Raw genomic sequence first — 13,541 nt, forward strand, 5'->3', positions numbered from 1 at the left:
CATTTATTGACTGTTACTCCACTGGTTCTTAACTGTGGAGTGATCTTCTTGGGGGCATATGGAAATGTGTATGGGCAATTTTGGATCTTAAAATGTCTTGAGAAAATGGGCCTTGTTGGAATTTGTTGGTGGTGACCAGGTATATAAATATCCTGTAGTGCACAGGACATTGCTGTACAATGAAGGATTGTCCTGTTCAAGATACCAGTATCATTACCATTGAGACACTCAGTTGTTAAATATCGTGGGAACTTTATATCGATTATTAATAAGCCTTACCATAATCGTACAGGGTAGGTGATGATATCCTCATTTTATAGATGTGCCCTATATTAGTTACAATAGGTTTGTTTGCACATGACATAAAACCCCAAATAACAGTGGCAGCTCCACAGTCGTCAGAGACACAGGCTCCTTCTCTATTGTTGCTTTGTTTCTCAACGTGCAGTTGTGCTCTGAGAAGGCTCTTCAGGTCCAGCCATCATATATCTACATTGCAAGTAGCAGGAAAGAGGAAGAGTGTGGTTCCTGGAGTTGCTTATATTCCATCTGTCAGAACTTAGTCACCTGGCTAATGTGTGTCTTGGAAATGTCTGTTCAGGGGTTCTTTTACTGAGAGAGAAGGAGAAAACAATAGATATCAGGAGACAAGTAGTCTCTGCACGTTCTCCTTCTCAAAAAGTCTGTTTTATGTATTCTATTTATATGATGTTTGAAAGGAGGGTTTCTCTGCTAAAAAGAGTTTGGAAATGACAGTATGGTGCTGTACTGTCCCTTCTTTCTGGAAATATTGCTGGCATAACTACTCATTCAAACATTCATCGTGACGTATTGGCTCAGCGGCTAGATGATGAAATAAATAAAAATCAATATAAGCTTCTGTGATAACTTACAGTTGGTGAGTGTGCAGGAAATGAAAGCCACTATGATGTCAATATAATTTAGGCATTTTTATCCTGTTTTTTTCAGTTTTTAGGTACCATTTGTTTTTAGTCAGGTGGTAATTAACATGTTGTATTCTTTCAATGTACAAAGACTTAGAGGTGAAACTAAACAAATGAAGCTTTGTTTATAGAAAGTTATTGGGATTTTTTTTTTTGTCAAATGTTTTTTGGTGGTAATTTTCATCAAGATTTTCTGTATTTCTTAGCTTAAGTTTGCACTTTGACATTAGTATTTTTAAATTTTACAGTTACAAAATTAATTTTTTTGTCAGGTTGAATTATTGGAAATGGAAAAATCACAAATCCGTTCACAGTGTGAAGAATTGAAAAATGAAATTGAACAGTTAAAATCTACAAGTCGACAGATAGGAACAGATGTTTCAACTTCAAGTAACACTGAGGAGACTGTAAATTATACTGATGGGGAAAGGTAAGATTAAATGAGGCATTTGGCTGGGGTGCATTTGTGGTTAGTGTGAGACTTATTTGTTAGCACACGTCAAACAGATATTGTTCTATCAAAAGAAGTTATTGGCTGTCTGCTGATCCCAACATTAGGATAGACAAAGAGAGGTACAAAAGAAGTACATGTGATCGTACTTCCCTTCAAGGAACCTAACAATTTAAGTTCAACTTAAGTGAAATAGCAATTTCGAAGGAATAAAGCACTTGATTGGTCAGAGTGGTTTGGAATGCTTTTTTGGGGAGAAGCAAAAATTGAGCTAGATATTGAAGAATGGGGTGAATTTGGCCATGACTAGAAGACAAGGAACTATTTCATGAAACTTTTTCAGTTGATTTCTTTTACTTTTGTACTTCGCACCATTTTTTATGGTTTGCTATCCTTGTTTTACTACGTGCCCTCCCCAATCTTAACTTTTAGGAAATCACAAAATTACTAAAAATTGCCGTAGTCCATGTGATTATTAGGAAGAAGTTCTTCTGTGAAAATAAGAAAACAGTAAATGAATGATTACTCTATCTCAGTATAAAATAGGCTTGGGGTTGTGTTTTGATTTGTTTTGTTTTTGAGAGTAGGGAAGGCAGAGGTTCAGGTGGGAAGGGATGACAGTGTTGGTGCGTTGATGACTTACCGTTCAAAAATAGTCATTAAGGGCTAAAACTGTACAGCTCTTCCTGCTAGTATGATACGACTTCAGACCGAAAGGTACTGCTGTTGAGAAATCATCTACCGTCCTCACTTGACATCAATTATATTATTACTCTGTTTTTTAGCTTATGTTTTTGAAGGATTTCATTAAATCTGTTCATGGCAATAGAAAGAATAGAGCAGTACATATAAGCATGGAGGGCAAAGGGTCAGAAAAAAATCCTAACTGGTGTTTCTGAAAATGGGAACCACAAGCATCCATGTTGCTTGTAGGACTGCAGATCCTTGGGCCTCAGTACAGTGTATTAAATTGGAAGCTTAATCTCCCATGTGATTCTCTTGCACATTGAGCTTTGAGTAACTGATGATCTTTTAGCCCTATGTTTTCCAAAATAGTATAGCCACATGTAGCTACTGATGCTTGAAATCTAACTAGTCAATTGAGATGTGCTTTAAGTATAAAATATATGCTGGATTTTGAAGCCCCAGTATTAACAAAAAAGGTTGTTAAATACCTCATTAATAATATATTTTGAGGGCCGGCCCCGTGGCTTAGCGGTTAAGTGCGGGCACTGTGCTGCTGGCGGCCCGGGTTGGGATCCCGGGCACGCACCAACGCACAGCTTCTCTGGCCATGCTGAGGCTGCATCCCACATACAGCAACTAGAAGGATGTGCAGCTATGACATACAACTATCTACTCGGGCTTTGGGGGAAAAAATAAATAAATAAAAGTTAAAAAAATAATAATAATATATTTTGATTATATGGTGAAATGATAATATTTTAGCTATATCAGTTAAGTAAAATATGTAGCAAATTTAATTTATTGTTTCATTTTTAATGTGGCTATTTGAACATTTCAAAATTGTATTTGGAGCCTACAGTATTTCTCTTGGACGGTGCTGTTTTGTATACTAGAAATAGGAATCTGTGACATGTCCAGTAGACAGGAGGAATTAGCCAAGGACAATCAAAGACTTAAAGGAAAGGATGGGGAAGAGGATTATAGGGTCATCCTAGTGTTTCATGTACTGTTTATGTGGATAAAAGATTTTGGTTATGACAAAGGGGATATTCTTGGTAGGACACAGGATGGTTAATAACCTCTGGAAAGCAAAGCAGAAAAGTATTTGGACCATGGGCCTCTGATCAAAGATGAGTGGGAAAGCTTGGACAAAAAACAGCTGGCATGGGAATGATGGAAAATTTTATCAAAAGTCCAATGGAAACTTACCATGCAAGCTCTCAAAACATGCTTAAGACCACATTTTTGTGCATTGTCAACCCAAGGATGAGCATCTTGTCCCTTCGTAGATGTCCACCCTAGAAAGATCAGTATCTAAACTCAATGTGGACTTCCTATATTTGAGAGGGGGGCAGAACAAGAGCAACAGTGACATTCTCTTCATCCGTGGGTTTCACTCAGTCTTTGAAGCAAAAGCTGCTGTGTAGCTGTAGGTATTTAAAGTCTACAATGTTGATATTCAGATCCACGTATGTAGACTTGAAAGGAATGATAATGATCATCTAATCCAGGGTTTCCCAGTGTTTTCAGCAAAACACTGTTCCCTATAAATGCATAGTAAAATAGACGGACAGTGAACTTGAGCATTTGAAAGGTTCAAAGAAGTCATGCATTTTAAAAAGTCTTGTTTAACGTTATTTAACTCAGAATTTTATAAGCTTATTTGATCACAGAACCATTTCTTCTTCCTCTTCTACAACAGTGGATATCTCATAGAACGTGTTTTAGGGAACAATTCAGTTGATCTTCCTCAAAAGGAAGCTGCACTTCAAAGAGATGCATTCTTATTCTTAGAACAGTGTTCTCACTAGTATATCACTACTGTTTTCCAAGTGATAACAGTATTGTAATTAACATCTTGTCATTTATGTGTTTTACCAGTCCATGTTTTCTTCAATCTCAAATTGAAATTATATTAGTTGGAACTAAATAGAGCCACTAGTTTTATGAAACACTCTACCTAGCAACTGATAAACACTTAATTATTAAATTAAATGTATTAATATTTCACTTAAATATTAAGCGCTACATGAATATTAAACTATTATAATGTTCATCTAATAGGTGTAATTTTTCTATTTGCAGCCTCAAACTTCGCTCTCTTCGAGTTAACGTAGGACAGCTGCTGGCCATGATTGTACCTGATCTTGATCTTCAGCAAGTGAATTATGATGTTGATGTAGTTGATGAGATTTTAGGACAAGTGGTCGAGCAAATGAGTGAAATCAGTAGTACCTAAAGTATATTTTATGTGAGATAATAAAAATATTTGCTCAATCCTTTTGGTTGTACAGCTTTGAAAATGTAAACATTTTTGTTTTATAGATAGGATGGGTAACAGACTGAAGAACCATAATCTTTATTCTATGCATTCAAGTGTGGTCACAAATACTGTGGACACATTATCACTTCTTTGAAATGCCTGTGAATCATTGCTGTTGAGCGGCTGAATAGCTAACTCATGATTCTGTTTTGAAATGTAAATATTTGTAATTAAGTCTGCACATATTTTTTTATTACCCTAGAGGACTTAAGTGTTTTTCACCAAGAGGTTTTCAGGTTGCCCCTAACCTTTGTTTAATCTTTTCTGGTTCCCCAAAGTGTATTTTTCTCTGAATTGCGGGCTGTGCCATAATACAAATGGAAATGTTACCTTTGATTTTTTTACAGAGAAGTTTGAACAGGATTTTTAAAGAATGGAATAACACTCCTGATAAGTTGTAAGTGAATGAAGCATTAATGTTTCTTTTCTATAAATTCTTATCTTCTGAAGTATTTTATTCATGAAAATAAAGTAAGCAGAAACTCTCTCCATCCATTTTGCCAGAATTTTTCTTGTGCTGAGATTGCCAATCATGGTTAAACACAAAGTGTTTTTATAGAACAAAGATATTATCTTAGTATAAAAAAGTATCAAAAATATTAAATGTCCCACCACGCTTACTTTGAAGCCCATTTTTGGCTGCTTAATCAGCATGGAGTGGGCACAATAATTGTTTAATATTTCTTTTTGTGAAATTTCCTGTACAGCCTTTTGTAGGATTACTACAGGTTAATGTGAGTTGAGGAAGACAGTCTTTCTCGAATGATACTGCATACCTTTTATTCTATTACAAACCTAAGTGTTTTATATCCTAGAGTTAAGCAACAAACTGCCCTAGGATTATACTATTACATGCCATAAAAATTATGCTTTATTGGTCCCATGTTTTGTGCAATTTTAAAGAGATGGCTTTCTATTAAGTATAACTATGTATATATAATTAAGAATCATATTTTCCACAACAAAAACGTGCATTATTTTTTCAAAGTTTTATCATGCTATTTATTTTTACTTTTGTTTCTGAACATTCATGTTCCTTTTATATGGATGCTTAATTACATGTCTGTCATATACAGTATTAAATTTTTACTGTACATTAACTTCTAGAAAAAGCAAATAAATGAAGATTGTTTTTATTTGATTGAGAAAGTAATTGAAAGTGTATTTTTGGTATGAAGCTGGTTTTCTGTCATAACTGTATCTGCCCAAATTTTAAAATATCTTGTAATAAAATAAAAATATATATGGTGGCTAACTCTTCACATACTGCTTTTAAAGAATGCTATATTCAGGTTATATTCTGAAAACTAAAACTGTGTCCACTAAGACCCTCCAGTTGAGCTCGTTTTACTGTATTAATTACAAATTATATTTAGAAGACTAAGACTTTGTTTCCATTAAGATTAATCTGAGCTCATCTTAAGAAGAGTCAGTACGTGTGTGTATTTTACACTTGAGAAGAAACTGTTTCTTTGTATAAATCATTTAATCTGAAGAAACCTTGCCTAAGTGATAGCAGCTATGTAGAGCATGTCTAAGTTTGTGAATATTTATGTAGCAGTTCTTTTTGGAATTTGCTGTTTTTCCCTTTTGGTCAGCTTTGTTCTTGCAAAAATACACATTTTATATGGCTGTTATCTGGCTTAATGGCAAAGTTAATCATAGGATTAGTAAGAGAAACTTGCTTGCTAAATTGATTCTTTGGGAATACTTAAATATTTTTTACCCTTTAAGAAATTATTGCCAAGATAGGGTTGTTTGAAAATGTGGCTGGGGGCCGGCCTGGTGGCGCAAGCGGTTAAGTGTGCGCGCCTCGCGGCGGCGGCCCAGAGTTCGCCGGTTCGGATCCCAGGTGTGCACCGACGCACTGCTTGGCAAGCCATGCTGTGGCGGTGTCCCATATAAAGTGGAGGAAGATGGGCACAGTTGTTAGTCCAGGGCCAGTCTTTCTCAGCAAAAAAAAAAAAAAAGTTGGCAGATGTTAGCACAGGGCTGATCTCACAAAAAAAAAAAAAGAAAAATGTGGCTAACAAGAAGTTTAACAGAAGAACATGGACTTTCATGGCATATATAATATTTAGACCTATCTTTTTTGTTGTTACATTAAACTTGTAAAAGGCTAGTGAGAGGACGGTGTTGCTTAAACGAATTATTACTTTAAAACAAAAACAGCATAAGGAAGTAAATCAGAATAGTCCACAATCCCTACAAACAGGCCCGGTTTCGTCAGCTAAGGGCAAAATCAGTAAAAGCTAAGTAAAAGCAGGAATGGTGTGATATACCAATGTGTCTTTATTTGGGCCTCAGATTCCTAATGTGGGCAGGTACTGCTGGTGACTCTGCCCGTGGTCTCAGGCCCTTGATTCTTGCTATCACACAGCCTATTAGGTCATTATTTGTCGTTGAGGAATAATTAAAGTGATATATACTGGTGGTTCTCACCACTGGCTGCATATTAGAATCCCCTGGGGAGTTTTTAGGACTCCTAATGCAAGGATGCACCCCATACTAATTAAGTCAGAGTTTTGGGGGTTGGACCCAGATACCAGTATTTTTTTAAGATCTCTCAGTGCGCCATCATAGCAAAGAACCATTGATCTGTATCTTCCAATGATAAGTATTTACAGATGTTGAACTCAGGTGGTTCCTGAAGCAAATTCAGGGGAAGCATGGCCACTTTCTCACTGGGGCAAACAAGGAGAGGGGAAAGGGAAGCAGAGTTGGTGCCCCAGTTAGAAATGTAAACGGAACAGAATGGTGTAAAGTGAAAAGACTTCCCCACCACGTCCCTAAAGGTAACCACTATTGTTTTCTGTCCTTCGAGAAAATACTAGCTGCATACATACACACATTCATACATATGCATTCAGTTTATGTCTTTATGTTTGATTATATATTTTGTATCTCAAATTTGCACAAATGTGTGACAGTATAGAATTGGTAAAATGAGATGTATAGATTTCAGTTCCCTGCTGTGAAAAGTGATGTGGCAATTTTATAAATGTTGCTTTCTGATTTTTATCAGAGTGAGACAATAATTAAAATTATTGATTTCATATAAAAACCTCATTTCCATAATTACTCTTGAAGAGCTTTAGTAACATTCTATGATACCAGTATTCTCCTAATGCTCATTTATTTCTCTCCTTTTGGTATTAACAAAAAGTGCTACTGTGAAAATTAATAAATATACATCACACACACTTTTTCAAATATATCCAGAGTATATTCCTTACAGTTAATATTGATGGAAAAAGAGTGAATGCTATGTAAATTTTAATAAATGTTGCCATCCAAAAATGGTTGCAGGAATTTATCCTATGAAAAATAAGTGTATGAGTGCATTTTTTCCTCTCTCCATCAAACTTACTTTTGCTAATCTGATATGTGAAAAGATGGCAGCTTGCGTTTCTTTGTCTCAGGTTGAATATGTTTTCATTTTTTATTGGCCATTTTAATTTTTCTGTGTACTGCATCATATTCTTTGCTGTTCTTTTCTATTGGGTTCTTTGTCTTATTGCTTTAAAAAAGCTAAAAGCCTATATTAATGTGGCTACAAATGATACTTAGACAACTAGCTTTCAGAAAATCCACAGTAGGTTAAATCTTACTTTTGTACAGTGTCTCATAAACAGATTCACGAGAGTGGAGTGAGAGACCCACTGTATTCATGTCTGTCATGTATTTGTCTTTTGGACATCAGCCATGGCTCACAAAAGGAGTGCCATTAATATCTGCCTGAAGTAAAGGAAAATATATATGTATTGCTTTTTAGAATTAAGTTTCGTGATCACAAAGTTAATTTCCACATACTGGCCTGTAGGGAGAAAGTCAAGACAAGCCATTCAAATACAGATGAAGTTACTAAATGATTGTGGTCACAGAGAATGAATTAACCATTATAAAACTGGAGTGTGAATCACAAGTTAATTTCCTACACAAACATTCTAACAATGAGTTGTGAGTAAATGCAATTTCCTATTTCAAACATGTAAAACAAGTTTAACTTAGAGGTTCAGTGTTAATTTCTTGCAAAGCAGTCAGGACTCAATATCATGGTAACGATACAGAATAAGTAAAATCTGACTCAAAAGAACTTCTACCTTAACCTGGCTAATAGTTAGGTTATGAGTGTCTTCAATATGTGACTATTATCCAGAATTTGGCTGTATGTTCATAACACAGTGGAGTGGTGCTTTATAGTCACAAAGTATGAGTCAACAGCCTTCCTAATCTCCCATGTGTTTCATGTTAAATGCTGTTGCAAGTTGGGGCTTGTGGTTTGAAAGTTTGTACTGTGATCTGAACCAAGGCTGACTTAAAATAACTTGGACATACAATTTTCTTTTCCTATACAGGCAATTGTCCCATGTTTTTGTGACTCGCTTTTTACTCCCTTGGAGTATCTCTCAAACTGTGGTGTTCCTGGAGGCAGTGGAGATACTGTAAAGCACTGTTCTCAGTTTGCTGTATGACTTTCGGCAGGTCAGTTCTGGGGGAGGGTGTTCATAGACTGCAGAATGGAAACTTGCTGGGAGATGCTCAAGAGTTCCAGGAGTGTGAGTCGTCTAACCAGCTGATAGCAAGGGAAGTGACACAGTCTGATGTAACTATACCTGTTACCTCTTTTCCTGGGTAGAGAAATATAGGGGTCTAGGATAATAATAATTTATTATATATCATTATATATTAATGATATAATTGTTATATAAAACATAGTATTATACAATAGAGAAACTGTTATAATGAACTCCTATGTACGCATCATCCTGCTTCAACAGTTTTCAACTCATGGTCAGTCTTGTTTTATCTATGCCCCTATTTACTTAGCCCCTCCCATAATATTTTTTGTGTGTTACAAATATTAACTCATTAATTTTTTTATTGTGGAAAAATATACATAACTTAAAATTTACAATTTAACCATTTTTAAGTGTATGATTCAGTGGTATTAAGTACATTCACACTGTTGTGCAACCACGTCACCATTATCCATTTCCAGAACTTGTCATCATTCCAAACAAACTCTTTTCACTAAACAGTAACTCCGCATTCCCCCTGTCTCCTAGCCCCTGGTAACCTCTACTTTCTGTCTCTGAATTTGCATATTCTAGGTACCTCATATAAGTGGAATCGTAAAATATTTGTCCTTTTGTGTCTGGCTTCTTTCACTTTACATAACGTTTTTAAGGTTCATCCATGTTGTCACATATATCAGTTTCATTACTTCATAAGGCTGAATAATATTCCATTGTACGTACGCACCATATTTTGTTTATCCTTTGATCCATCCATGGACATTTGGGTTGGTTCCACCTTTTTGCTATTAAGAATAATGCTGCTGTGAGCGTTGTTGTGTGAGTATCTCTTGGAGTCCTTGCTTTGAATTCTTTTAGGTACATACCTAGGAGTGGAATTGCTGAGTTATATGGTAATTTTATACTTAAATGTTTGAGGAAATGCCAAACTGTTTTCCACAAAGGCTAGACCATTTTACATACCCACCAGCATTGCAGAAGTATTCCAATTTTTCCACAATCTCTCCAACACTGTTATTGTCTGTTTTTTGATTTTAGCCATCCTAATGGATGTGAAGGGGTATCTCATTGTGGTTTTGATTTGCATTTCTCTAATGGCTAGTGATGTTGAGAATTTTCAGATTTCAGAATTTTCTGTTTCTGCAAAACATGCTGTTGGGATTCTGATAGGAATTGCGTTGAATCTGTAGATCATTCTGAGCAGTATGGTCAGCTTAATAATATTAAGTCTTCCAATCCCTGAACATAGGATGTCTTTCCATTTATTTATGTCTTCTTTAATTTCAGCAATGTGTTGTAGTTTTCATTGTACAAGTCTTTCACCTCCTTTGCTAAGTTTATTCCTAAGTGTTTTATTCTTTTTTGGAATTGGAATCAGAATGTTCATTGTTAGTGTTTTTGGAATTTGGAATCAGAATGTTCATTGTTAGTGTTTAGAAATGATTTTTGTGTGATTTTGTATCCTGCAACTTGGCTGAATTCATTTATTAGCTCTAATCCTTTTTTTGTCAAATATTTAGGGTGTTCTACACATAAGATCATGTTATCTGCAAAGAGATACTTTGACTTCTCTCTTTTTAATTTAGGTGTCTTTTTCTTACTTGATTGCTCTGGCTAGAACTGCCAATCCTATGTTGAATAGAAGTGGTGAATGGGCACCCTCGTCTTGTTCCTGATCTTAGAGGAAAAGCTTTCCATCTTTCACCATTGAGTATGATGTGAGAGCTGTTATGTTTTTCATCTATTACTTTTGTCATATTGAGGAAGTTTCCTTCTACTCCCAGTTTACTGTCCTTTTTTTTTTAGTAATGATGGCAGTGTGCTATTAATGCTGCTTTTTATAATGTTCCCGGTGGTGTGTTTATTACACTGTGCACTTTACAGCAGTATTTTTCATACTGCAGGTCGCCAACCGTTAGTAACTCATGAAACCAATGATGTGGGATTTGACTAGCATTTTTTAAATGAAATAGAAAAGAATAGAAGATACCAGGTTACTGTCTTTGTTTTTAATCATGAAAGTGTGTTGAATTTTGTGAAATGCTTTTTCTGCATCAAATGAGATGATCATTTTCCCCCACTTCATTCCTTTAATATGGATTACATTGATTTTTGTACATTGAACCATTCTTGTATTCCAGAAACAACTTCCACCTGGTCATGGTGTATAATCCTTTTAATATGTTGCTGAATTTGGTTTGCTAGTATTTTGTTGAGGTTTTTTTTTACCAATATTCATAATATTGGTCTTTATTTTTCTTTTCTTGTAGTGTCTGTCTGGCTTTGACATCAGGGTAATGCTGGCCTCATAGAATGAGTTAGGAAGTGTTTCCTCCTCTTTAATTTTTTGGAAGAGTTTGAGAAACATTGGTGTTAATTCTTCTTTAAATGTTTGGTAGAATTCACTAGTGAATCCATCTGTCTAGGGCTTTTCTTTCTTGGGAGAGTTTTGATTATTGAGTCAATTTCCTTACTAGTTATAAGTCTATTCAGATTTTCTACTTCATGATTAAGTTTTTATTTCTTTATTTATTTTTTGTGAGGAAGATTAGCCCTGAGCTAACATCTGATGCCAGTCCTTCTCTTTTTGCTGAGGAAGATTGGCTCTGGGCTAACATCCATACCCATCTTCCTCTACTTTATATGAGACACCGCCATAGCATGGCTTGACAAGTGGCGCGTCGGTCTGCACTCAGGATCCGAACCTGCAAACCCCGGGCTGCCAAAGTGGAGTGCACGAACTTAGCTGCTACACCACCGGGCCGGCCCCATGATTAAGTTTTGATAGATTGTATGTTTCTAGGAATTTGTTCATATAGGTTATCCAATTTGCTAGCATACAATTGTTTATAGTATTCTGTTTTTATTTCCATAAAAATAATCCTTTTTATTTCCATAACATCAGTAGTAATGTTTCCGCTTTCTTTGATTTTAGTAATAGAGTATTCTTTTTTTCTTAATCAATCTAGCTAAAGGTTTATCAGTTTTATTGATCTTTTCAAAGAACCAATGGAGTTTTGGTTTTGTTGATTTTCTCTTGTTTTTCTATGCTTTACTGCTCCTCGCATATTTTTGAAGCAAATTCTAAACATTATATAATATCATCTGTAAATAATTTAGTATTATCTCTAAAATATGAGATTTAAATTTTTCATTTTAAGTTTTAAATATGAGACTGTTGGGGGTCAGCCTGGTGGCGTAGCGGTTAAGTTGGCGTGCTCTGCTTGGCAGCCCAGGGTTTGCTGGTTCGGATCCTGGGCGTGGACATACGCACTTCTTATCAAGCCATGCTGAGGCGGCGTCCCACATAGAGCAACTAGGGTAACTATGACATATAACTATCTACTGGGGCTTTGGAGAGGGAAAAAAGAACAAAAGGAAGAAGTTTGGCAACAGATGTTAGCTCAGAGCCACTCTTCCTTAAAAAAAAAAACCCAAAAATAAATAAATAAGAGAATGTTAAAACAAAAGTAATGCCATTATTATACCCTAAATATTAGTAATTCTTTAATATTAAATCTAGTGATTGTTCAAATTTCTTTGGTCGTTTCATAATTATTTTTCCAGCTGGTTTGTTCAAGTTGGATCCAAACAGAATCCACACATTGCATTTGGTTGATATGTGCCTAAAGTCTCTTTAAATCTGTAGGTTCTTCTTTCTGTGGTTTCTTCCTTTTCAGTTATTGAAGAAACCAGAACATTTTTCTTTTAGAATTTCCCTCATTTTTGTATCATTAGTTTTTTAAAAATACCTCTCTCTTATTTCCTGTAAACTGGTATTTAGATGGACAGAGTTAATCAGATTCAAGTTCTTTGTTTTTTGGAAGAAGTCTTAGGTGGTACTGTGTTCCTCCTGTTGCATCACATCAAGAGGTACATAATGTATATTTGTCTCTTTTTGTTATAATTGTGATTAATCAGTGAGTTTAGGTGTTGTCATCCTAATCCATCATTTATAAAGTTACCTATCACTCTTTTACCTAATGATTTTAACATCCATTAATAATCACACCTAGATCCATTATTTTATTAGGAGTTGTGAAATGGTGATACTCAAATTTCATCATTCCTTTTGAGTTGAGAAATCTATAAAGAAAACCTTTTTAGTTATTCTGAGGTACAGTTCATATAGAATAGGCAGTATAAATGTTTTGACTCACACCTTGTTTCCCAAATATCTTCCAAAGATAAGCAATGAGCTTTTTGTTATTGTTAATATCATTATGAACTTGTGAATTTTAACATTTAAGTGTTTCAATCCATTGTGGCAGTTTTCCAATGTTAAATGGTCTCACTTTGGCCTAAGGTCTCTTCAGATTGGCTCCTGTGTCCTTGTTACAGAATCCTAGTTGTCTTTGATGATTTTCTTGCTTTCTGGTGTAATAAGGTGTTTCAGGCTCATCTAATACATTTCCTGATCTAGACCTGGAAAGAGCCCTTCCTCTAAAGAGCTCTAGTTCATTTCATGGGTCATGCTATTTAGAGACCATAATCTCAGCACAAATATAGTCATTGCTTCTCGTCTGAGCATTTCTTCTAGGCCTTTATAGTGAACTGAGTTAGGAAACCCTTTTTTTTATTGTGAAATTTTTGTTGTA

General features: G+C 35.3%; 1 protein-coding gene across 1 annotated transcript in view; it reads left to right on the forward strand.

The window, feature by feature from the left end:
- MORC3 (MORC family CW-type zinc finger 3) overlaps positions 1 to 4,896 on the forward strand; it is a 40,752-nt gene extending 35,856 nt beyond the window's left edge. The window contains exons 16-17 of the mRNA XM_058523073.1: positions 1,217 to 1,374; positions 4,168 to 4,896. Of these exons, the coding sequence (XP_058379056.1) occupies positions 1,217 to 1,374; positions 4,168 to 4,321 (312 nt within the window). The 3' untranslated portion in view covers positions 4,322 to 4,896. The remainder of the gene's footprint in view (positions 1 to 1,216; positions 1,375 to 4,167) is intronic.
- The last annotated feature ends 8,645 nt before the right edge of the window (positions 4,897 to 13,541 follow it).

The sequence above is a fragment of the Diceros bicornis genome, chromosome 27 (genome assembly GCF_020826845.1).
Source record: "Diceros bicornis minor isolate mBicDic1 chromosome 27, mDicBic1.mat.cur, whole genome shotgun sequence".
Taxonomy (NCBI): domain Eukaryota; kingdom Metazoa; phylum Chordata; class Mammalia; order Perissodactyla; family Rhinocerotidae; genus Diceros; species Diceros bicornis.